Source organism: Cibotium barometz, chromosome 26, assembly GCF_041138505.1.
Source record: "Cibotium barometz isolate CiBa-2024 chromosome 26, ASM4113850v1, whole genome shotgun sequence".
Taxonomy (NCBI): Eukaryota; Viridiplantae; Streptophyta; class Polypodiopsida; order Cyatheales; family Cibotiaceae; genus Cibotium; species Cibotium barometz.
The window spans coordinates 30,991,633-31,014,583 of record NC_141071.1 but is presented as its reverse complement, the minus strand read 5'-3'; the positions used below and the strand labels follow the sequence as shown (position 1 = coordinate 31,014,583).

Here is a 22,951-nt window from a genome sequence, read left to right as displayed (position 1 = left end):
TAGAGAGAGAGAGAGAGAGAGAGAGAGAGAGAGAGAGCTTAGATAGTCTTGTAACTTCTACAATGTTTTAAATCTAAACTTTTGGCTAAGATAAATTCCCATACACTTTCTTTACCTTAAATGAAGGGTGGAAGAGACTATGAAGAGAAAAAAAGGGAAGGAATAGGAAGATGCTAAAGGGACCTTCTGGCTTTTTAAAGAATACTTTAGGTGGTCAAAATCATAATATATCACAGAGGCCTCCTTTTACACAGGCTTATCAAGAATCAACAATAGTAAAAGCATGTAAAAAGCTTATATGTGAAGGTGGCCTTTTGTCTCCCTTTTAAAAATTTATGAAACTCAATGCACTTATTGATACATTTTAACATGGATGTATCAAGTGGAGAGGGTACATTGCTTTTACTAGTCACATGCAAAAAATTCCCCCTTTATTTTTGCTTTAACTGGTCGCAAACCAAAAATTTCCCCTTTATTTTGCTTTTATTGGTCTCAAGTAAAAATTTCCCCTTAATTTTATTTCTCGATATATATTAATTAGCACACAACTAACAAAAAATTATATGATTTTTCACACTAAATTTCTACGAATTAATTCAATGACCACTCCTAAATCATGCCTTCTAGATATTATCGTCGTCATTATCATTATCATAGGCACCATCATCAAACATCTTAATCGCTCCCCTAATGCTCCTTCAATCCTTGTAGCCTTGCTCCTTAATTTGCCCCTAATATCCTTGTCCAAGCACGTCGTGCATTATTATCTATAGTACTTTAATCATCGCCATCACCTTGCTTTGCTTCAAACTTCTCCCCGCTTTTTCCATGGACAACCCAACTTCATCCTCGTGGAGATGAAATCTAAAGAGGGAGGCATGCCATATCCTTGGCTAGGGTTAGATTGAACAATAATGGTGATTTCCCTTACATGTAGCACAAGGTTGTTTGAGGAGTAAGCTAAAATAGGACTATGTAGAGCATCTACAAGTAAGTGCCTTCCAAAGCGCAGGTAATGGGTTTGAATCTACGTGAATGACATCTTAATTCACTACTCACTTTCATTATTTTAAAAAAAGTGGTGTCCATATAATTTGAATTTTGATACAATAACTTGTGGGTCTAGATTAGCCAAACCCCCCTTTCGGCGGATGCCAAGTATGGATTTAACACACTCCTATAGAAAGCATGTCTATGGAGTCCCCATGCTTAAGTGCTTCCCTTGATCTAACTCTTGTGAGTGGTGTGGTGCTATTGTGTCATGCCAAGATTTGTGAGTCACACTTTTGTCATTATAACACAGCTTTTTAGTAAAGTTCTTTTCTTCTTATATTGGAAAATGTGAGCATCATTAACTGTGTAGCATAGTTTACCCAACTCTATGGAAAAAGTCAAATCTCATCAAAATTTATAGTGGACCAAAAATTTAACTAGTAAAGAAGGCCATATGAATGTTTTAAGAGGCACATTATGTAAATTTGTCGTGACCATTTCATTAAAGCATTTGGGTATGATAACATGCCAGGCTATCTCAGAGTATCTCCTTGTGTTTGAGAAAAAGACATCTTTACATAACATTACTCAATGTAGGTAATGCCTTGCAAATCCTTAGCAGTTATACTACAAAAATGTAGTAAAACATTTTGCTCAAAGTACTCATGAGATAACCATTGCTTCATGTGTTGAATTACACTCTATGGTGAGATTACTAAGCCTCCCATGGTTTATATATTCCTAACCTCATCATGCTAATTGATGATGCGTGCTCGTGTTGCTTTGACAATGTTTTCTCTTGCTAAATACTAGGGGCGTTCGAAACTTAAAAAGTAATCTTTTACTTTTAAAAGAAGTAGAGACTGGATCTTTAATGTAGACTCGATCATAGCCTCTACATAAAACAATATGTGTCTATTGAGAAAGTTTGTAATGTTTAATATGTTTAACTTCTTCTTGTATGAAAAAACAATGAGGCTTCAATGTTTTAGTTCTAAACTACTGGCTAAGATAACTTTTAGGTTCACTAAAGGGTGGAAGAGGGAGTAGTGGCAAGGAAGAGAAAAAAGGGAAGATGTTAATGGGGTTTTTCTTAAAAAATAACAATTTATTTTAGATGCCTTGAATCAAAACATATCACAAAGGCCTCCTTTGCAAAGGTTTGTCAAGATTTAGCAAGAGTAATTGCACCTCATTTGTAAACGATCGCTTTTGCTTCCATTTGTCAAGATTAACAAAGGCTTGTCAAGATATAACAAGAGGAAACACATCTCATTTGTTTATGATGGCTTTTGCTTCCCCTTGTGAATATTTACAAAGGCTTTGTCTCAAGATTTAACAAGAGTAAACACATCTCATTTGTAATGATGACTTTTTGCTTCCCTTTTGATAAATTGTTGAACTCAATGCACTTAAAAAGTAGGAAAGGCTCGATCAAGTTGTAATGCAAGGCTTAAGGAGAGGGCTAGGAAAGCCTCTCTTTCATATTTAAGCAAGCACATGTAGGCACATGTTTTTGAATAGGGCACTAAAATGATGTTTTTGATTAATTAAATTTCAACTCAAGATGAACCTACATTTATAAAATTTTGTAAGGTTTTCGACCTTTTACATTTGAATGTACTTACTAAAATAGAATCCCATCTCTAACTAACAAAAAATCAACCTACCTTGTTTTTTGTTGCTCTTCATAATACACATGTAGGCCACCTTCCTTCATCGCACATGCAACCTCTCTCTCTCTCTCTCTCTCTCTCTCTCGCAAAGAGTGGCATGGGACAAGGGATTTTGCTACAAGCATATACCGCACCCTCTCCCAACATATTCTATTTCTATTGTCTCTTTTGCTTTCATTAATGGCTCTCATCATCTTACTTGTACAATCGTAGGGATCTTTTTCACTTGCCCCAACATAGATGAGAAGACAACGGGCAGAGGTAGGGGAGGGCTGTGTTGGGGCAAGTGGGTGCACTATGAGAGGGAGGGAACTAGAGGGAGGAGGCGAGTGTCACAACTTTTATCTAATTTAAATAAACGGGATTTGTGAATATGTGATGCGACTATAAAAGCATCTTGGGAAGTCATGAGGAGGTGGGTATCATAACTTCTATTTATTTAATTAAAAGCATTTTTGTGAATACATGATGCGACTATAAAAACATCTTGTGAATAGGGCACCAAGTAGATATTTTAACTGAAGGTGAATCTAACTTTGTAAAGTTTTAGCCCTTTTGCATCTGAATGTACCTGTTTTGACGAATCCATTAATGGCTTCGGTTCATTGGGCTTGCTAAACTTGCCAAGTGGCGATGCTACTAATGAGCTATGACCTCTGGCCCATACAGGACCAAATTAGAAAAAATCAACCTTCCTTGATTTTGCCTCCCTTTATGGTACAAGTGTAGCCCATACAAGACCAAAAATCAACCTTCCTTGATTTCTCGCCCCTTCATGGACAGGTGTAGGCCATTTTCCTTCATCATACATGCAATCTCAGTCTCTCTCTCTTTTGCAAAGAGTGGCATGGCACAAGGGATTTCATTGCAATCGCACACTGTAGAGGGTTCTCTTTTGTCTGTCTCTTTTGTTATCATCAATAGCTACCATCACCAAAGACCTCTCTACTTGAGGTCAAAGGCAGGAGAGGGTTTTCATCTCTCTCTCTCTCTCTCTCTCTCTCTCCGGTTGCCACTAGCACTGTCTCTTTGAGGGGTACGATAGGAGAGGGTTTCATAAATAAATCAATCAATAAATAAAGATATATATATATATATACATGTCTCTTACTCGTAGAGTCATATGGATCATTTTATCTATGTGTATGTAGAGGACAAGATGTACGATGGATGTAAGGGAGGGGAGGTCGAGGAGTCGCATGTGGGAGGGATGTGTTGGGTAGTGAAGGAGGTGGGCACATTGGAGAGGGAGGGAACTAGAGGAGGAGGTGGATGTCACAGCTTTTATCTGTCTAAGGTTGAACATTAATTTAGTGCGGCCCATTTTTAATCTAATGAAATGAAGATAGAAGTTGTGTGAATATGCAACCACAAAGTGCATAGCCCAGTTTTGTGAATATACAACCATCAAGTGTTGTTAGGTTGTTTAAAGTCCATGCATGAGGGCGATTGCATATTCAAATCCTCTTGATGGCTGCTTGTTGAGTTGGTGCTCTGTAAAGACGGGGTGTGTGAGTAGTAAATTTTTAATTCGCCAGACTTTAAAAAACGATATGCAACCATAGTTGCTTTTTGACGGGCCGTTTTTGGAGTATTTTGGCTGTGAAGTGCTTGCAAAATTTTAAAATGCGTGTTGGAAATTACATTGAAATACAAGAAAACTTGCTACATTTTACCAAACGAGTCAATTTAGAAGGGCAAGGACAAAAGGGTCTTTTATGCAACCACAAAAGGGCCTTTTATGCAACCACAAAAGGGTCTTGTGCGATTGATGTAGTAATGCATGGTTATTATAATAGCTTGAAAAACCGGTGGGTCTATTTTGAAGGTTAGTCAATTGAAGTGAGGAGGCTGACCGGTGGCGGGTTTGGAAAGGTAGAGTTTGAATCCACACGGTAAGGCGATGGGAGGAGCGGGCTCCTGCTTTCTGCTGTGGGAGGGAGCCTCTGTGGTGGTGGTGTTGAGAGAGAGCCAGGCTTTTGACCTGGTAGTTCTAGCCTCCTAACAACCGATGGGTTGGCCTCTCGGCAAATCGCAAACGTCTGACAAATTCAATGTGCCCAAAAAAAATAAATTAAAAGCAAATCATTCAGCCCCTTCCCCTCTGCACGCACACCTCCCCCTTTTTTTTCCCCTCAAAAATTTTCTTTTTCTCGTTATCCTACGCCCCTTTAATTAGCGCACAGCAAGCAACGCACACAACAAACAAAAACCAAAATTTCGCTCCCAAATTTTCACCCCAAATTTCTACGAATCAATTTCCAATTCGATTCAATGGCCTCTCCTAAATCATGCCCTCCAAACATCATCATCATCATCATCATCCCCATCATCCCCATCATCGAGCATCTTAATCGCCCCCCTAATGCTCCTTTAATCGTTGCAGTACCGCTCCTTAATCTGCTCCTAATCCTTGTCCTAGCACGCTTTTCTAATACTTGCATCATCGCTCCGATCTCTTCTTCCTTCTTTCCCCCCCTTTTTTCATCTCCCAAGCGACGGATCTCACCCCTGCTTGCTTTCCGGTGCAGCAGAAATCCCTTCCGGCGGCTGCTGGAACACTCCGGTGGTCCTTCTGGCACTTGCCCCTGGCTGCAGGAAAACTCCGGTGGCCCTTCCGGCACCTTTTCCTGCTACAGAAAAAATTCGTTGGCCTCGTTGGCCCTTCCAGCACTAGTTCATGACTGCAGAAGAACTCAGGTGGCCCTTCCGGCGCTCCTCGCTGGTGCTGAGAAACTCCGGGGGCGATTTCTTGTTCTGTAGATAAATTCCGGTGGCCCTTCCGCTGCTGTGTTTTAACTGGTTTTCCGGCACTTTTGGAGGTTCGGAGGTTTTTGTTTGTGCAAAGGTCCATCTTTTTAAATTTTCCTTGCACTCCCAGGCCCTTGTTTCGGCAGATTCCGTGCGTTCCTGAAAGCATTTGCTGCCACTCTGCTTCTACGATTTTGACCACGTTTAGCCCTACACCGGCACACAGATTCTGAGGCTTGTGCATTTTGGTGTACTGCGTTGCCTGTTTTTGACGCGAAGGCTTACCGTAAAAGTGGCCTTTGATCTTCGGCGTCTGCAAGTGGAGGTCTACAGATCTCCCTGCTGTATGAACAGCGTTCTTAACAGGAATCTAAACAGAGCTTTAACCCTGACTTCTCAAAAAATGGACTCTACTAGCAGCTGCAGGGTGAAGGCTAATTCTACCAGCTATAGAATTCTTAACAGCAATATGGTAGTCTGAGCTATCATGATAAAACGATGATGCGATCACAAGCTGCGTTCAAGACTGGCAAATACGCTTATACCCTGCTAGCTGTCTATTGTGGGAAGAAGCAAGGGCCTGAGAGTAGTAGCAATGCAAAGGCCTCCAAGTCTTTGCCATTCACACCGGAGAAAGCAGTTAACTTGACCGACAATGCAGAGCCAGCAGCAGGAGAAAGTTATCAAAACAGCACAGGAACTCGTGCAGCTAGGGGTTCTGCAGATCTTGTAACAGCAGGCCAACTCGAGGTCTAAGAGCTTAGATCCCCCCTCCCACCTGCCCCCTTCCTCCCTCTTCCCCTTTTAGTTTTCACTGGAACAAGTACTATTTGTTATGGCAAATTCTGGCCATTCTCCTCAAAGTTTAATATCTCGTGCTGCAGGTTCATGTGTTGGAGACTCCTAACAGGGCTGAATTTAAACAGAGGTTTGAAGCATTGGAACCGGATATAGTCTATTTTTTAGGTGAACGTGCAGTTGGGACTGATGACATAGGCCCACTTGAACTTGCAGACGGTCACATTTCCACCTCAGAGGGCATCACAACACTGTTTGGTGAAAAATTACCAGAGCTGGTAAAATACGAGATTCAGGGTTATGTGATATGTGCAATGGAGTGTGCATTTTGCTTTGCCAGTGGCTTTTGCAATGAATTTTTTTCGTAATGAGCATCATGTGTGCATTTTGCTTTTACACCCCCCCCCCTCCCTCCCGCCTCCCAACAACTCCCACAGTTTGACTTCTTTATTCTACAGGTGTGTCTGGAGACTTGTGCTGCAAGTAAACTTGGCGATGCTCTGCGAAGCAAGGTATGCGCAAAGGTTTGTTGCGCTTTTTGTTGTAGATGAGGATCATTGTAACTTCATGGAATTGGTTTGTGGCCTTGTACCAGGGTGTACGATATGTTATCTTTTGGAAGGGTCCACTTACGTTTCCGTGGGCAGCTCATTTTTGCCAAGCTTTGGTTGCAGTCCTGAGAAGGTACAATTCATGTTTTTTTTAGTTTAACAGTTTCTTAAAGTATGAGTGTTCAGGGTGGGAAGAGAGTTGAGACAAGCTCTAACCATTTTAAGCTATCAGCTCTTCCAGTCAGGTTTGGAGTGCTTGTCAGCTGGCAAATGCATCTTTCCGATTTCATCGTGGCATTTTGAAGGTGCAAGGCACCTCAGACAGTTCATCTAGGAATAGTAATATGGGTCCTGTTCTTCTAGGGGATGCACCCCCAAAAATTCTAGAAGCACCAAGGATTCAGGATTCCACAGAAGTAGATGGCTCTCCAAGTATGTTGTTCAAAGTCCAAATATATGATGATGAAATAGATTTGCCTCTGCTTGTCCTTGCCGGGACACATGGACAGGTATGATTATGCAATCAACAGCTTTGGCAGATATGTACATGTGGCTTTTTATGCACAATTGCTTGCTTTTTGGTTGACTGCTATAGATGTTCATCAAGATGCTGCATTGCCATTTTTTAGTGTGCATGCATACTCTTACCACATGTAGCATGTTGTGTGTTGTTTTCTAATATGAATTTTTAGTGAACAACACTGTGGAGAGAAGGATAAGGAGAGGGAGTTATTTGTGCTTCATTTGATTGGTTTATATGGAAGAATAATTGCAGGACAATACAGTTTTTGGGGCTTTGGAAGATGGCTTGAATGCTCTTTTAATAGTGGAAGTAAGTAACACATTAAAAGTAACGTGGTTTTATTCACGTGTAAGCATTTCCAATGCTAGAGTGCTTTCTAAGAGCATGGTTTAGGTTAGAAAGAGTTTGCTCTAAACCATAGCTGTATTGTGGTCTTTATGACTAATTCAGGTCACAGGCATGCGGCTTCTACATCGAGTGAGGTAATTTAGTTTTGAATGTCCTATCCATGTTCACCACGAACTTATTGCTTGATGCACATGGCGCAAATCTTATCTCAATGATGTTGTTTGTGTAAATATGATGTTTGGTGTTGTCTTTGTACGGTCGTTACTTATACTCGTGGCAATCTGTAATTTTATGTTGGTATTATACACACTCTTATTGTGATGGGGTATGCATGAGTAAATAGATTTGCATCATTTTAGTTACGAACAGGTATGCTGAAAATAGTGCAATAGCAGACTGGGTTCCAATGGTTGTTGGATGACAAGTATCAGAACCTCTAAGGATAGGCAACCATCTTGAAGATCGTATTATTTGCATCAAGCCACTTAACGAGTAAGCAAAGTTTGCTGAAATAAGACATGCCCTTCTCATGCACATTTAAATACCTCATGAAATTGAAAGCACAGTGCATGGTAGAATGCTACGCATGATGTCACATATAAATGCAGCGCTGTTGGAGTGTTTTACCTGTACCCCCCCTCTTCTTCCTTCCCCCCCCTTTGTCGTGTAGAATCGTAATGCTCTTGTGTTGGATGGGGGAGTAGATGCTATGCACGTGCGTGCGTGCGCACACACACAGACACACGCGCACACACTATCACAGTCGTATCGAGCTCAGAGATTGAGAGAGACGAGATGTGATAGCTAGAAGTGCATAGAATGATAAGAAATGCGTGGAGTACAAGATACTTGTAGTCCTAGGGCTAACGTGCCCAACACACTAGAGTGTGTTCACATGAGAGAAAACCCCTACTAGCACATGGTAAAAAGTGCCCGTGAGTAAGACTGTTCACACTAGGACTTCCCGGAGGCTAGAGGCTAACAAACCCCCCTGATGTGAATGGTGTGAACGTGTACAGGGTGTAGCAGACTACCGTGGTAGAGGTAATAAGTTTAAAGCTTTGCGGAAAGCTTCAAACTTTTCTCTCGAAAGAGACTTGGTAAATCCATCTACCACATTGACCTGTGTAGGCATTGTAAGTCAAGGCTATCTCTTCTGCATGGCGCCTCTCCCTGACATAATGATAATGCATTTCAATGTGCTTTGTTCGCGTGAATTTGTGGTCATACTATTTGGTTTGACGAACGCCCCAGCTACATTTAACCGCATGATGATGCGTGTGTTCCGGGATTTGATTGGAAAGTGTGTGTTCATATTTTTGGACGACATACTAATATTTTCAGCTACAGTTGAGCAGCATGACATTGATGTGGAGAAAGTCCTTAAGTTGCTGGAAAGCAACGAGCTCTACGTCAATGAAAAGAAGTCAGATTTCATCTGTTCCAGGTACATTACTTGGGATATATAATTAGTGCTGAAGGCATTCGACTTGATCCGGCTAACGTGGCCGAAATTGTTAAATGGGAAGTACCTCAGACAGCTTATGACATTAGATCATTTGTGGGTATATGCCAGGCATATTCCACCCACATCGACAAGTTTTCTGATCTCTCGGCAGATCTCATCGATCTGCTAAAGGGAGTGAAAACAAGAAGGCAAAAGATTCGAATGACTCCAAGAGCGTTGGAGGCATTCCAGAACCTCAAGGTGGCTTTATCACAAGCACTTTGTTTAGCACTTGCCTCGTGGGACGACCCATTTCAAGTGGTCACCGATGCGAGTAACATCGCAATTGGAGGTGTTTTACAATAGAATGGTCATCCAGTAGCTTACATGTCTCGTAAGTTACTGTCCCCCGAGAAGAACTACTTAGTCTATGATTGTGAACTCCTAGCAGTTATACAGGCCTTGAAACATTGGAAACATTTCTTGTATGGTCGTGACCTCTAGGTTCGCACTGACCATCAGGCATTACGCTGGATTCAGACAATGCCAAGTGCACAGTGGAGTGATCGACAACACCGTTGGAGTCAGATATTTCAGCAGTTCGGTGGTATGATTGAGTACCTTCCAGGAAAGGCCAATCCAGTGGCTGATGCTTTGAGCAGGAAGGGACAAGTGTCTACAGTTCAGACCACTAGACTTGACCTTGTTGGTACAGGACTAGAGGACATGAAGCACACGTATGCGGATTTCGAGGAATTCGGTACTCAGTGGGAATAGGCATTGGATGCCATAGGACCATGCCACTTTTTGATACGCGATGGTTGGCTTTACTACAAAGGCCGACTTTGTGTCATGAAGTCATTCTGGGCAGCTCTTCTCCATGATGCCCATGACGCCATTACAGGTGGTCACAGGGGCATGAATTCGACTCTGGAGAAATTAGAACGGCAATACTATTGGCCAAAGATGAGGTGTGATGTGTTTACATATGTACAACGCTGTGACATTTGTCAAAAGGTGAAAGCTCCTCGTGGAAAGAAGATAGGGTTGTTATAGCCCTTGCCAATTCCTGAGGGTCCTTTCCAGGACATTTCAATGGACTTTGTCACAAATCTGTCTCCCAACCCGAGTAAGCGTAATACGCAGTGCTTAACTATTGTTGATAGGTTTAGCAAATTTGTTATGCTTATTCCTTGCAGGGCCAATGTGACCACCGAGGATGTTGCCTAGTTATTTATTCGGCATTGGTACCCGATTGGCGGGATTCCTGGGACCATAGTGTCAGACCGAGATGCCAAGTTTACCAGTCATTTTTGGAGGGCATTGTTTGATAATTTTGGTACTAAGTTGATTTTTTCCAGTGCATTCCACCCACAGACAGATGGCCAGACAGAGATATACAACCAGTTGGCCTTTGATGTGCTGAAGTGTTATGTCCACGATCAGCAAGGTAAGTGGGAAGTGTATTTGCCTTTAGTTCAAGCTGTGTTGAATGACTCTTTTTCTTCAGCTATTGGCAGGACTCCTTATGAGGCAGCGTTTGGAAGACCTTTCCAGTCGTTGTTAACCAGGACTTCGTCTTTAGTACCGGAGGCGAACAGAGTGACGGAGTCTTACTAGGAGATTTTAGAGTCAGTAAAGGACAGATTGGCTAAAGCGCAAGAGGCCTACACTCGACAGGCCAATAAAGACCGAAGGGATATGAAGTTTTCGGAAGGAGATTGGGTTTATCTTCGGATTATGAAAGCAAAGACTGAAACAGGTGGGCAAGCGATGCCCGAAGTTGTCTTTCAGGAGCTTCGGACCATTTCCCATCCGGAAAAAGATTAATGAGGTGTCTATGTAGTTAAAGCTACCTCCGAGTTAGACTATGCACGATGTATTTCATGTCAGTTGGTTAAAGCCATATGCAGGTCCACCCCCTTTAGAGGTCAAAGACGAAGCGGAACCAGACACTGTGGATGAAGCAGAAGTAATGGTTCCAGAACAGATCCTTCTGCACCGTTTCAAGCATGGCTCAGGCCGAAGACTACGACAGTTCCTCACGAAGTTTCAGGACCGAGGAACCCATGAAGCGATATGGCTTGACAAAGTTCTTCGAAGACTATCCGGCATTATTGACGGATTATTTGGAGGCTATGCAGCTTCCGTCAAATTAAGCAGAAGGGGATGTCACGTGCATCCCGCACTTGGATGCCACGTAGACATTTCTGTTCAGAAGGTGCAGGACCTGGGATGGTGAACTGGTCCCATGTGAGCCCAATCGGAGACGAGTCAGCCAGGGATCCATCTCAGTCGTCCGAGGTCAGGTGTGCATTGTCCTGCACATGAGTCCAAGGTCAGGTGTGCACTGTCCTGGACATGAAACAGTGCCAGTCCGCGCTGTGAGTCTCCCTCTGGAATGATGTCAGTTGCTCTGTATGTTTGGTCTGCCCACCAGACATCAGACAGCTGTGTAGATGTAGGTAGACAGTAGATCGGGACACAGGGAAGGCTTTGGGCCACCCAAAAATGGGGCCAAGCAGCCCCAGGACATGCGCACCAGCCCAAGGAAGGGCTGGGCAGGCTGTTGGCCAGCCTCTTGGGCCAGCCCAGCCAGTTGGCTAGCCCTTAGGGCAGCTTGGACTGCAGGCGGCCAGTGCCCAGGCGCTGCCCAGCAGCATGCGCTGGACTGGACAGCAGCCCACAGGGGCAGCCAGGGCAGTCCAGTGTGAAACGTGGCACTTTCAGCATTTAATAGTCTTAAAACCAGTCATGGAGGTACAATAAACCAGCCGACTGTCCCTAATGAGAAGTATAAATAGTGGAGGCCATAATCCCAATGATTCATCTCATTTTTCACGAAGTGCTCAAGCAAACCAAGGGGCCAAGACAGCCAAGGGCTTGCTAACGCAAAGGGGTGAAGGATTCAGGTCAAGGGCAGGGTATTCCCAGCCAAGAAAAGGTCCAAGATTGCTGTATTTTCTTCCAGTTTTCTCATCATTCTAATAAAGCAAATACACCATCCGTGGTGGGGGCCCTACAGAGGGTAATTGGGACCCAATACTGTGTCCTCTCCATCTCTCCCTCTCCCTCTCTCTATTTTCTGCACTTCTCCTTTCAAGTTTGTGCGTTAATTTCCGTCGCGAAAAGAGTGCTGAATTCTGAGTTTTGAAGTTATCGATCTTTCTCCAAAGCTTCCGCATATTACAATGCCTAACAAGTCATTGGTGTTTTCATACATTTTACACAGCAGGTTAATCTGCAAGCTGAAGTATATCTAACACAGGTAGTAGGCTGAACATGACTCAGAGTACCTCAAATGTTTGCTCAATGCATGGGCAAACTCACCAAACTAGCAATTTGCAGGTCGAAAGATGCACGTGGAATCAATTGACGTGGAATCAGCAGGTCAGAAGCTGACGTGGAATTAGCAGGTTGGAATTGCTTACGTGGAGTCAGGAAATCGGAATTCCTGACGTGGAGTTAGCAGGTCGGAATGGCTAACGTGGAATCGGTATGTGAGAATCTACTGACTCGCAATGGGCAGGCGGAAAGAGCTGACCTGGAATCTACTGACGCGTTATGGGCAGGCGGAAAGAGCTGACCTGGAATCTAAAGGCAGAAGTGGTTGACGTTGAATCTTCAACCCAAATGCCGAACGGCGAAGGTTGTAGGCGGAATGCCGAAAGCCGAAATCCGAAATCTGAATGCTGAATGCCGAACGCTGAAAGCCAATTGCTGAATGTGGAAAGTTGAACACTGAAAGCTATTGTTGAATGCGGAAAGATGAAGGTTGAAAGCTGATTGCTGAATGCGGAAGCCAAATGTTGAATGTTGAATGTGGAAAGCCAAATGTTGAATGGCTGACCGGTCAAAGCCGACGGACGTAGAAGTCCAATGCTGAAAGCTGAAAGCCGAAGGCTGAATGGGTTGATTGGGCAAAACCGGTGGGCGCAGTTGAACGGCTGACCAGGCAAAACTGACGGACGCAGAAGTCCAATGCCAAAAGTTGAAAGCCGGTACTTAAACAGTAGTAGTAATAGCAAAACTAGGAGAAAATGGTGGACACGGAAGTCCGATGTCAAAAGCTTCTTACTCGAGCTGCGAGTAGTGTGAGAGCATAATGCCGAGAATGTACGGCAAACATAAATGAATGACACCAATGTACAGATGGAGGCAGAAATCCTAAAATTGTGGAAAGTACGAAGTGCGAGAGCGTGCCCAGGATGTACTTCGTACTTTCCACAATTTTAATGACACTTGCAATGTATAGGAGGAGGTAGAAACCCTAAATGTGTTCGAAGTGCGAGAGCGTACCTAGGATGTACGGCGGTGTAAATCAATGATACCATTGTACCACCTGCTTTGTCGCTCCAGAGAATAATGGTGTGGAGCTATTGGCTGTGAAACCAGGCTCTAATACCAATGTTGGATGGGGGAGTAGATGCTCTGCGCGCGCGCGCACACACACACACAGAGTCACACAGTCGTATCGAGCTCAGAGATCGAGAGAGACGAAATGTGATAGCTGGAAGTACTCGATAGAATGATAAGAATTGAGTGGAGTACAAGATACTTGTAGTCCTAGGGCTAACGTGCTCAACACACTAGAGTGTGTTCACATAGGGAAAAAACCCTTGTCAACATAGGGTACAAAGTGTCCGTGAGTAAGAGTGTTCACATTAGGACTTCTCGAAGGCAAGAGGCTAACACCTTGTGCCTCTTGGCTTAGGACTCAAGCATCAAAGGTGGAATCGAAATATACAAACGACTACCAGGGGGATCTCAAGATAGAGTTCTCTAAGTATAGGTGCTGCTTTCCTTGACCGGAAACACTATTAGTCAGTGACCTTACGTCCAGCATGTACAGGGTACAGATGGCTCTTCCATTGATCCTGTCACGGGCTCTCCAATATCACTTTTGCAAGTTGTAGCTTCCGATGATGCCGTTGTGCATGCAGCCAAGCGTGAACGAGCCTAAATTTAATGTCAGCATGCAGCCCTCAAATAGCGTGCTCATGTCAGCAGTTTTGTACTGTCCGTACAGGTGATGTCCTATGACTTACATTGGAAGGAAGAGTCGTTTTATGTGATCTACACTTGCATGCCTCTCTCATGTCTGGCTATTTTAGACTATATTCTAAAAGGGTGCATAGCTGCTACTCCTCAAACCAGCCCATCAATAAGTATACAGCTTGCCTATCCATGACTACTTGTCACCATTTGGTTCCTTCACCAGTTTTCCACATAAGAAAGCTGGAGCATTTACTCGCAAAGTTTGGCCGCCTCCAAAGTAGTCGCCTACTGGCTGTACAACAGCCGTACAGCAGTTGTACTGCCCCCACACGTGTCAGTTGCTAGTGGTTTTTCTCTCTATCAGTTCTGGCCGCCTCTGAGGTGAAAGTTGCAGCCCTAAAGCAGCTGTCTACAGCTGGTCACCTACAAGGGTGTTGTGGGATAGTTTTGAGGCTGATTTGTGGATTGTTTCGGGACAGTTTTGGACAGCTTTTGGAGCTGTTTGTATCTTGGCACTGGATAGATATCTGGGCAAGAGATTTGCTGATGCTTTGTTGGAATATCCAGTGCTGTATGCACCCGCACCTTGCCTTATTGTAAAAGCTTCTATCTGAATAAAGAAGTTCCTAGGGGGCCGGCCGTTCCGGCTTAGTTTTGTGTTTTTATATTGTTTATGGTTCTTCCATTGTGTCTTCATGCTCTGTCTGGTATTTGAAGTGTTGGTCTATTGTTCCGGGTTCACGTATCGGTGACACTACTAGCAGAGCCATGCCAATTAGCCCATCAAGATGCAGCAGTATTATGACAAGGAAGTAATCAACAAGGAGTTTTTGTCCGGAAAGTTTGCCTTCTACCAACAGATATTCTCTCTAGGTAGAAAGCAAGAAATATTCACCAAGGAGTATTTGTCCAGAAAGGTTACTTCTACAAAGAAAGCTCTCTGTCAGATTGATGAAAGCAACATATTTTTTGAGCGGTGCCTGACCAGCAGGAGAGTTTTGTAGTAATTTTTGGTAGCACCATTTTCCTCGCTGGCCTTTTGTGATATTGCTGTGGATTTTATGTAGGTGTTAGGCACTGGTACTTGATGGCTTCAGTCAACTATTTTGGGAATTTTGTGGGCCTTATTATTCCTTTGTCATCTTTCTACCTATTTGTGCCCATACTACCGTTGTTTATTGGTCACTTGGCTGCATTCTTGAGGATAGTTGATATGCTAATTGCACTTCGAATCAATATGAGCTCATCCATGGGGGCACTGGTTATTGAGTGGAAAAAGCTTCAATTTTGATCCTTTTTTGGGCCCTTTTATTGCTTTACTGAAGCAGTTTTGCTGGTTCTGTCAGTGCCTCTTCACCACCTTCAAATGTGCCACCTCTAGCTCGAGGTGTTGTGAATATGCGTTGCGACCTTTGTACTTCTGCATCTGCTCGAATCTCACTTCTTGTGGCTGGGAGTGCTCAGACTTGCTTTGATGATCAGGTCAGCACTGCACATTCTCATCGTCATAGAATTGATACCTTTGTATCTATGTTTACTCTGTTTGCCAAGTCACTACAATGCTGCTCTTTCTTGACAGATGTTAGAGTATTCTATAAAAAAGGAACTGCTTGAAAAGAGCAAACTTGTATCTTCACTGATGAGAAACGGTGAAAATCCAGTAGCAGACATGAGGAAGTCTGCATCTGTCGCCTGTGGTGCAAGTGTAATGGAGGTTAGGTTTAGGAGCTCCTCTTGGGCAGTACAGGTTTGAACTGATACTGCAATCATACTGGTTTTGCAATCCTTTTTGACTGTACTCCCTTAAGTCTTATGTTTTAACTTTTGATGTTGTAGGTTTTACGGCAGCTTGCTCCTGAGCTCTCTTTTCGAAGTTTGGTTGCATTAGGAATTGCTGGTGTCCAGGGTTTTCCAGTGGCAGCTTTCCAAAAAGAGGATGCTGATAGGTTTCTTTCTTTGAAGTCATCCTCGTCAAGAAGAAATGATTTTGGAGGAAATGACAGTCAGTGTAATGCTGGCTATGCTGGCCATATACCTTCTTGGTTGGCTCCTCCAGTTCCTAGCAGAAAAAGGCAAAGGATACATAGGAATGGGAGTCTCTACTATAAACCCTATTCTGATGAAGATACTGTACCCTCTGTTATTGGAAAATATGGTTCAACACTCCAACTGTCCAAAATGAATGGTGCTGCTGCGTGCAATTTTATGGCTGCAATGAAACCTGTGCCTCATGTGCATCCAAATCGCGACATGCCATATGTGGGAGCAGTTTTGGCTGGTGCACATAATGCATGGAGTATGAAGGTCAACATGCCTAATGGTACAGGTGGGAGACTTGCTCGACCAAGTTCAAGTACAGGAGCCCTTATTCCAACAAGCTCAAGTCTGCAAGTGGGTCATAGAGGCCAAGGTGTCAGAACACCATCTCCTGCTCAGATACTCTCTTTGAACCCTATTCCGATGAAGAAGCATGGTTGCAATCGCCAACCTATGCGTGAATGCTCGGAAGTAAGTTTTGTGTTGACTTCTGCTTTCATTTTTGTTGATAATTGTAAACATGTTTGTTAGATGCCAGTGCTCGCTCTTTACATTTTTGAGTATCTGTATGATAACTTGCAAGCAGGGATTGAAGTCTTGGTTTTGAAGAGGCTTGCCAGCCATTTATTTTCATTTACTGTGTTGTACTTTACAGGATGAGTTCAGGAAAGATGTGATGCAGTTTCTCATTTCGCGCGGGCATGGTCGCCTTGTCCCCTCGACAGATGTAGAAACATTTCCTGATGCTGTATTAAATGGAAAAAGGCTTGATTTGTACAACTTGTATAGGGAGGTGCGAGTCTGTTAATGTTGAGCTTCTCAACTGTAGATTAGTTGTGCCTGTTCTCAATTACATGAGGTCCTTAAACCAAACATCTGTAGTGTATAATTTCAGGTGGTTTCAAGAGGGGGTTTTCATGTAGGAAATGGCATCAACTGGAAGGGACAAGTGTTCTCAAAAATGCGAAACCACACCATAGTAAACAAGATGACGGTAATATTCCAACTTTCACAAGAGACTCTCTTTTGGGCCCATCGGGCATTTTGTAAGATGTAAATATAACTGTGTGTGTGTGTGTGTGTGCCTCCTTGCACTCTGGTGCATGATATGGAATTCTACAGTCTGCTCGCTTGGCTATGACATTAAAAGATTCATTGTACCACCACATGCTCAAGCACACTAGCACCAATTATGCATGTCATAAATTTGACATCAATGCCATTGCTTGATTGATCTACCAATGCTGAGATTCACTCTTAGCCTCCTTGAGTGTGCCTTTCTCATGTTGGTTTAAATTGTAGGCTACTCTCTCTCTCTCTCTCTCTCTCGTGGCGTAGCTGAGGGGAACCTCTCGGCTATACTCGTTAGCCCCATGCTTGATATTTTGGAGAGTGGTATACCATCTAATGGGGGCTGAAGTCTTGTTTGGGGCATTATGAATGTTTTGAAGTTAGGGGATGCACCCTTGTGGTAACCAGGGCACTCTGTGCTTGTGGGTAAAGTGGATTGATGTCTTCCAGGTCTTCTTTTTTCATACTTATCATCTGAATTATGGTTCTTGTACATGCCAAGCAATTGCAAATGCCCATGCTACACTTGGAGAGAGTAAGAAAACACTTGAACTACTTCTAAAAATGCAAGAGAAAGGCATAAAGCCCAGCACGTGTCCTGAGAGCACATGGTTGCATTGAAGTTATAGGATTCTTGTCTTTAGAAGTGTAGTTAATTGCCTTTTTTCTTGCTGTCTTTCAAAAGGAATGTTCAGCGATTCTGTTGTATCTGAAGGTGTTCCATTTCAGGGCGTTGGAAATACACTGAAGAAGCACTATGAAACATACTTACTTGAGTATGAGTTAGCTCACGATGATGTAGATGGGGAGTGTTGTATCCTTTGCCACAGGTAAGGCTTAAGGATGCATAAGAAAAATTGAAGATGCCATTTGAATATTTTAATGTGTCAATCAAAAGCTAATGCACGAAACCTTTCGCAGTAGTGCTGCTGGTGATTGGGTGAATTGTGGCATTTGTGGAGAGTGGGCACATTTCGGCTGTGATAAGCGGAATGGATTGGGTGCATTTAAGGTATATTTTGCTATTGTTTTGTTAGTGCTTGTGTTTCAGGCTACATAATTAGATCATCTAATCTAGCTGTTAGTACCTTTTGTTCTTAGACATGCAGCCACACAGGTTTATGTAGTATGTACGAAGGTAGAATAAGCTGCATATGCCCGCTGTGTATACACTTGCTGCTGGTAAACAAATTAGCTTATACATTCAGGGCAATAGTAGCTGGTTCTGGGACAGCACATTTGCTTAGAAATTGCCAGATAATTTCTATGCTCACATGCCAATTTAGAATGTGAAAATCTTGGCAAATGTGCAAGCAAATTCTCTTGGCTACCCTTGCCCTTGCACGGGGCACAGGTATCCAAACTCCCAGCAAGTGTGAATATACACTCGTGACTCCATTGTGCCTCTAACCTCCTTGATGATTGTCACGTGCATGCACTAGAGTAGCAGATCAGAGGTTACAAATTACAATATGTGACAGTCACTTGGTGTGACAGAGTTCCCGAGCTTAGTAGACTAGAAATTGCGTAAAAATACTAAAGAGAAGTTGAATAGGATTAAGTAAAAAACATGCATGGAAAAATGTCAAGCCTTGGGGGGAATCATGGGTCCGGACCCTGGAAAAAAAGTTGTGCTCAACAGGCACCCCTCTCACCAAAAAAGAGGTCAAAACTAGGTGTGTGTGCGCACCTTACATTAGTTTGAGAAATCTTAGGAGGGTTGAAAGCTAAGGTTCAAAGGTTGGAATTCACAGGCCTTAAAAATTAAATAGGAAAAGAGGGGATAATACTGTGTCTGAAGTAAGATCATTTGAAAATTTAGAAGTACTCAAAGGGGACCCTTGAAGATAAGTGCTTCTGCAAGAGTACCTGACAAACTTTGAGTTTCTTCTCGGTGGCATGTAGGTGAGTTGGTAAGTGATTGAATCTTGAGCAGGGGGTCTTGGTTATTTCCTAGTCGCCATATCCGATGGACACCTGGTCATACCTCGCCTACGGGCGGCTGCACTGTGGGTTGAGCTTGGAGAGGAGCAACATCGTTGACTGATTAGCAGCATCGCTACTTAGGGGGAAAAAAAACTCGAGTTTCTTTGTGTTGAGAGGCACTTGCCACTTTACATCAATTTTTATTGGTGCAGTTACTAGAAAAATAGCTTGAAATTTGATGATATACCAGCAGAAGAGGGTGGGACCAACGGAAGAGAATAATTGTCTATTTAGGTTCATTAGATTCGCTTGTCTTTGGGAGGTATGGGCCTCTAAGAATATCCTCTTGTTTGAAGGTGTTGGGGATCGGGGCATTGGATGATATGTCAGACTAGGGCAAATGTCCAAGGACTTGTGCAAGTGGAGCTCAGAGGTAGTGAGGATGCTAATGAAGAGAACTCTGGAGTAGGTAGCCGGATGCAGAGTCTACAGGAGAGGTCAATGTTACGTACCTAGTACTAATCTTTAGGATTAGTGGTCTAATCCAATAGGGTAAGGGGAGCCCTGGGATTAGAGAAAGCAGGCTGAGGTAGCTGGATGCAGAGTCTACAGGAGAGGTCAATGTTACGTACCTAGTACTAATCTTTAGGATTAGTGGTCTGGTCTAATCCAATAGGGTAAGGGGAGCCCTGGGATCAGAGAAAGCAGGCTGATACAGGTGGCTAAGGCCCTGGGATTAGATAAAGCAGGCTGAGGTAGCTGGATGCAGAGTCTACAGGAGAGGTCAATGTTACATACCTAGTACTAATCTTTAGGATTAGTGGTCTAATCCAATAGGGTAAGGGGAGCTCTGTGATTAGAGAAAGCAGGCTGATACAGGTGGGTAAGGCTCATGGTTAATAATACCAAGCAAATGCTTGATGAAATTATCCCGTAGAAGCTTCCTGATTGACATCTATCTATCCAAGACTAACCAATGTTATTCCTAGATGCATGAATGAACTATCAATCATGACAACTTTGCCGGCAAAACAAAATTAGATAAGTGCATAGTATATATAGCACTATCAAAGTCATGCTATTGATCCTTCGCATCCTCTACTCGTTCACACCATGTAGCGTGCATCCCCACACAAGACGTGGGTTGCCACTTTGGAAACACACGGGTCACGGAATAAACACCAAAGTACATCCGGTTCCAAGAGTTCATCTAAACAAAATCAAGGTTACCTTGGCAAGACCAGCCAAAGAAGGCTCTCTAGTCCCCCAAGTTAATGGTCTAAGGTCTCTACAACTAATTCTTTGTCATGTGCAAGACATTTGCAGGATTGATCCCAAGACTAATCCTAAAAGGCAACGAGCTAAAGAATTAAATTCTAGAGCATAGGTTGTTGGTATGGGTGAGGAAAGGACCAGTGGTGGACAAGAGAGACTGTCGGGGCCAACTGTCACCATTTGGTCCATCTCCATTCCTGGAGCCACTTCTATGGGATTGTCACTCCATAGAGCGGCCAGATTTGTGCCATGTTCACATGGGGCCAGGCCAGTGTCCCATGTAAAAGGGCTAGTTTTGTGGTGTTACATGGACGGGAGCCAGATCAGTGCCACCCATGTGCGACCAGTGCTGCGTCACATGGACAGGAACCAGTTTCGTGTCACCCGTGTGTTATTTGCTTCGTGTTGTATGGACGGGAGCCTGTTGGTGCCACCCCTGTATAGCCAGGATGGTGTCTTACCTATGGGACTGTCACTCCATAGGAAGACCAGGACATATTTATTTATATTTGTCGTGTCAGTTTTGTGCCCGACAGGAACCTCTTGTACAAGTTTCATGAAAGGGAGATTTTGTCCACTATTTGTGCACATGCATTTATGCCTGCATGCATAAATTTGTTTTTGCATACTTGTTTGCGTGTGTCTGTCTGTTATGCCATGCCAGTACATTGGACGGGGACGCCCCCAATGTACCGTGGAATGTTGTTTGCTGACTTGGTGGTGTGGCGTGTGAACAGGTGGTAAGTATTGTCATTTTGTCCCTTTTAAAATGTAAAATCCATAAGCTATAGTTAACTTTAATGTTTATAAGCTAGTGTGTTCACACACATTTAAAAGAAGGGTAACCTTTGATAAGGCTTTTGCATGGAACATTTATTGAAAATTCCCCACGTGGTGGGTTGGTGGTTTTCCCTTTCTCCATCGCCTTCTCACGGCTGCCCACGCCTGAAGATTGCTGGCTGTACCCGCCTACTCTCCATCGCCTGCAGCCTACTCCATACCTGCTGTATACACCTGTGTACCTGTTGCATATGCCTGTACCTGTTGTGGTGTACCTGCTATCCACGCCTGTACCTGCTGTATATGCCTGTACCAGTCCCTTGTGTACCTGCTGTCCACGGCTGTACCAGCCCAGGTGTACCTGCAGTCCATGGTTGTACCAGTCCCTTGTGTACCTGTTGTCCACGGCTGTACCAGCCCAGGTGTACCTGCAGTCCACAGCTGTACAAGCCCTTGTGTACTTGCTGTCCACGCTTGTGGCTACTGTACCTGCTGGCTGCCCCTGGTGTATCTGTTGTATCTGCTGCAAGTACAGGTACTTGCATAGTACCTGGTTGGTTGTACTTGCACACTTGTGAAGTACCTAAAGTGCTTGATTGTACCTACTACAAATAGTACCGGTTGTATCTGGATTGTACTCACCGTACCAGGTACTCTCTTATTCTTTTTCTCATTTGAATAAATCTGAAATTTGCTAATTTAAATTCAGAAAATGCTTTAAGTTGTGTAGTGTAGGAGCATGGCATGTATATGTTGACCATGTTCAGGAAATTCTTCCTGGTGTGGTTAGTATATTTTCTTAGGTGGTGTTGTTAACCGCGCTCTCAGAGCTTCTGGGAGCCAGTGAAGGTTAGACTCACCAGGGAATTTGGGAGCAAAGCTCATTGGGGAGAACCGGGCCACGTTCCCTCCGCGGTGTACTCCTTGGCTTGCGTCAGGACGGGCGTGCCTGTTGGTGCACGGTCCCAGAAGACCAGTGAAAGGCAGGTGTCCACCCAGTGAAGGTGAGAATGAGCCTGTGATTTGGGGCTACTCTGCCCAACACCTCTTCATCGACTTGAACCCGTTCTTTTTGGTTGTTTTCACTCCCTTGTGGAGAAATATAAGTACTCCAAGAAATACAAATATAAGTACTCCAAGAAATACAAAAAGTATTGAGGGGGGGGCCGGCCCTTTCCGGCCCCAGTGCTGATGTCATTTGTATTTTTAGTATTTCTAGTTTTGTGTTGTTGATGTTGTTTCCATTGATTAATAACAGTTAAATTAAGTGTTCTAAATATGTGTATATTGTCTTCCGATCTGAAGGCCTCCTGTAGGGAGCGGTCACACCAACGCATGAATGAAAAGGACACCTGTCGGCTGCAACAAATTTACTAGAATTCATCGAGGACCTGGCCAACAAGTAGTCGGCCAGTCCACTAGTAATTCCCAAGGCCTATTTAAGGCAAGGTTGCTCATCATTGTGATTCATTCAATCCTTCTTGGATTGGGTGACTAGATTAGATGTAGATTAGGTATTCTCTACCTTTTCAAGGTAGCCAAGGGCTGGAAGATTGTACATCCTTTTTGTATCATTTTTGTATCATATGAATATACAGAATACTCAGCTATCTCTCTCTCTCTTCTCTATCTTCTGTATGCGTTTTGCATAAAGCATGTTCCAAGCTGGTGTTTAGGGCTGAAAGAAGACTCCCAAAGCTGCCGCATGTAACATTCTTCTCTACAATTCAGGGTTGTTTCCTAGAAGGAAATCACCCTTCTACGACTTAACCCACTC

General features: G+C 43.5%; 1 protein-coding gene across 3 annotated transcripts in view; it reads left to right on the top strand.

The window, feature by feature from the left end:
• The first annotated feature begins 4,591 nt into the window (after window positions 1–4,591).
• The window catches only part of LOC147623874 (ARID/BRIGHT DNA-binding domain-containing protein), a 76,122-nt gene continuing 57,762 nt past the window's right edge, over window positions 4,592–22,951 (top strand). Inside the window, exons 1-15 of one of the 3 annotated variants that reach the window (XM_086820513.1) lie at window positions 4,870–6,170; window positions 6,305–6,348; window positions 6,435–6,496; window positions 6,677–6,730; window positions 6,814–6,902; window positions 7,002–7,278; window positions 7,545–7,601; window positions 7,743–7,774; window positions 15,432–15,567; window positions 15,665–15,832; window positions 15,922–16,593; window positions 16,778–16,915; window positions 17,018–17,116; window positions 17,923–18,023; window positions 18,115–18,205. In XM_086820513.1, coding sequence (XP_086676639.1) covers window positions 6,309–6,348; window positions 6,435–6,496; window positions 6,677–6,730; window positions 6,814–6,902; window positions 7,002–7,278; window positions 7,545–7,601; window positions 7,743–7,774; window positions 15,432–15,567; window positions 15,665–15,832; window positions 15,922–16,593; window positions 16,778–16,915; window positions 17,018–17,116; window positions 17,923–18,023; window positions 18,115–18,205 — 2,016 coding nt within the window. In that variant the 5' untranslated portion in view covers window positions 4,870–6,170; window positions 6,305–6,308. Of the gene's footprint in view, window positions 6,171–6,304; window positions 6,497–6,676; window positions 6,731–6,813; window positions 6,903–7,001; window positions 7,279–7,544; window positions 7,602–7,742; window positions 7,775–15,431; window positions 15,568–15,664; window positions 15,833–15,921; window positions 16,594–16,777; window positions 16,916–17,017; window positions 17,117–17,922; window positions 18,024–18,114; window positions 18,206–22,951 lie in introns of all 3 variants that reach the window. The other 2 variants (XM_086820511.1, XM_086820512.1) reach the window with 2 other exon arrangements.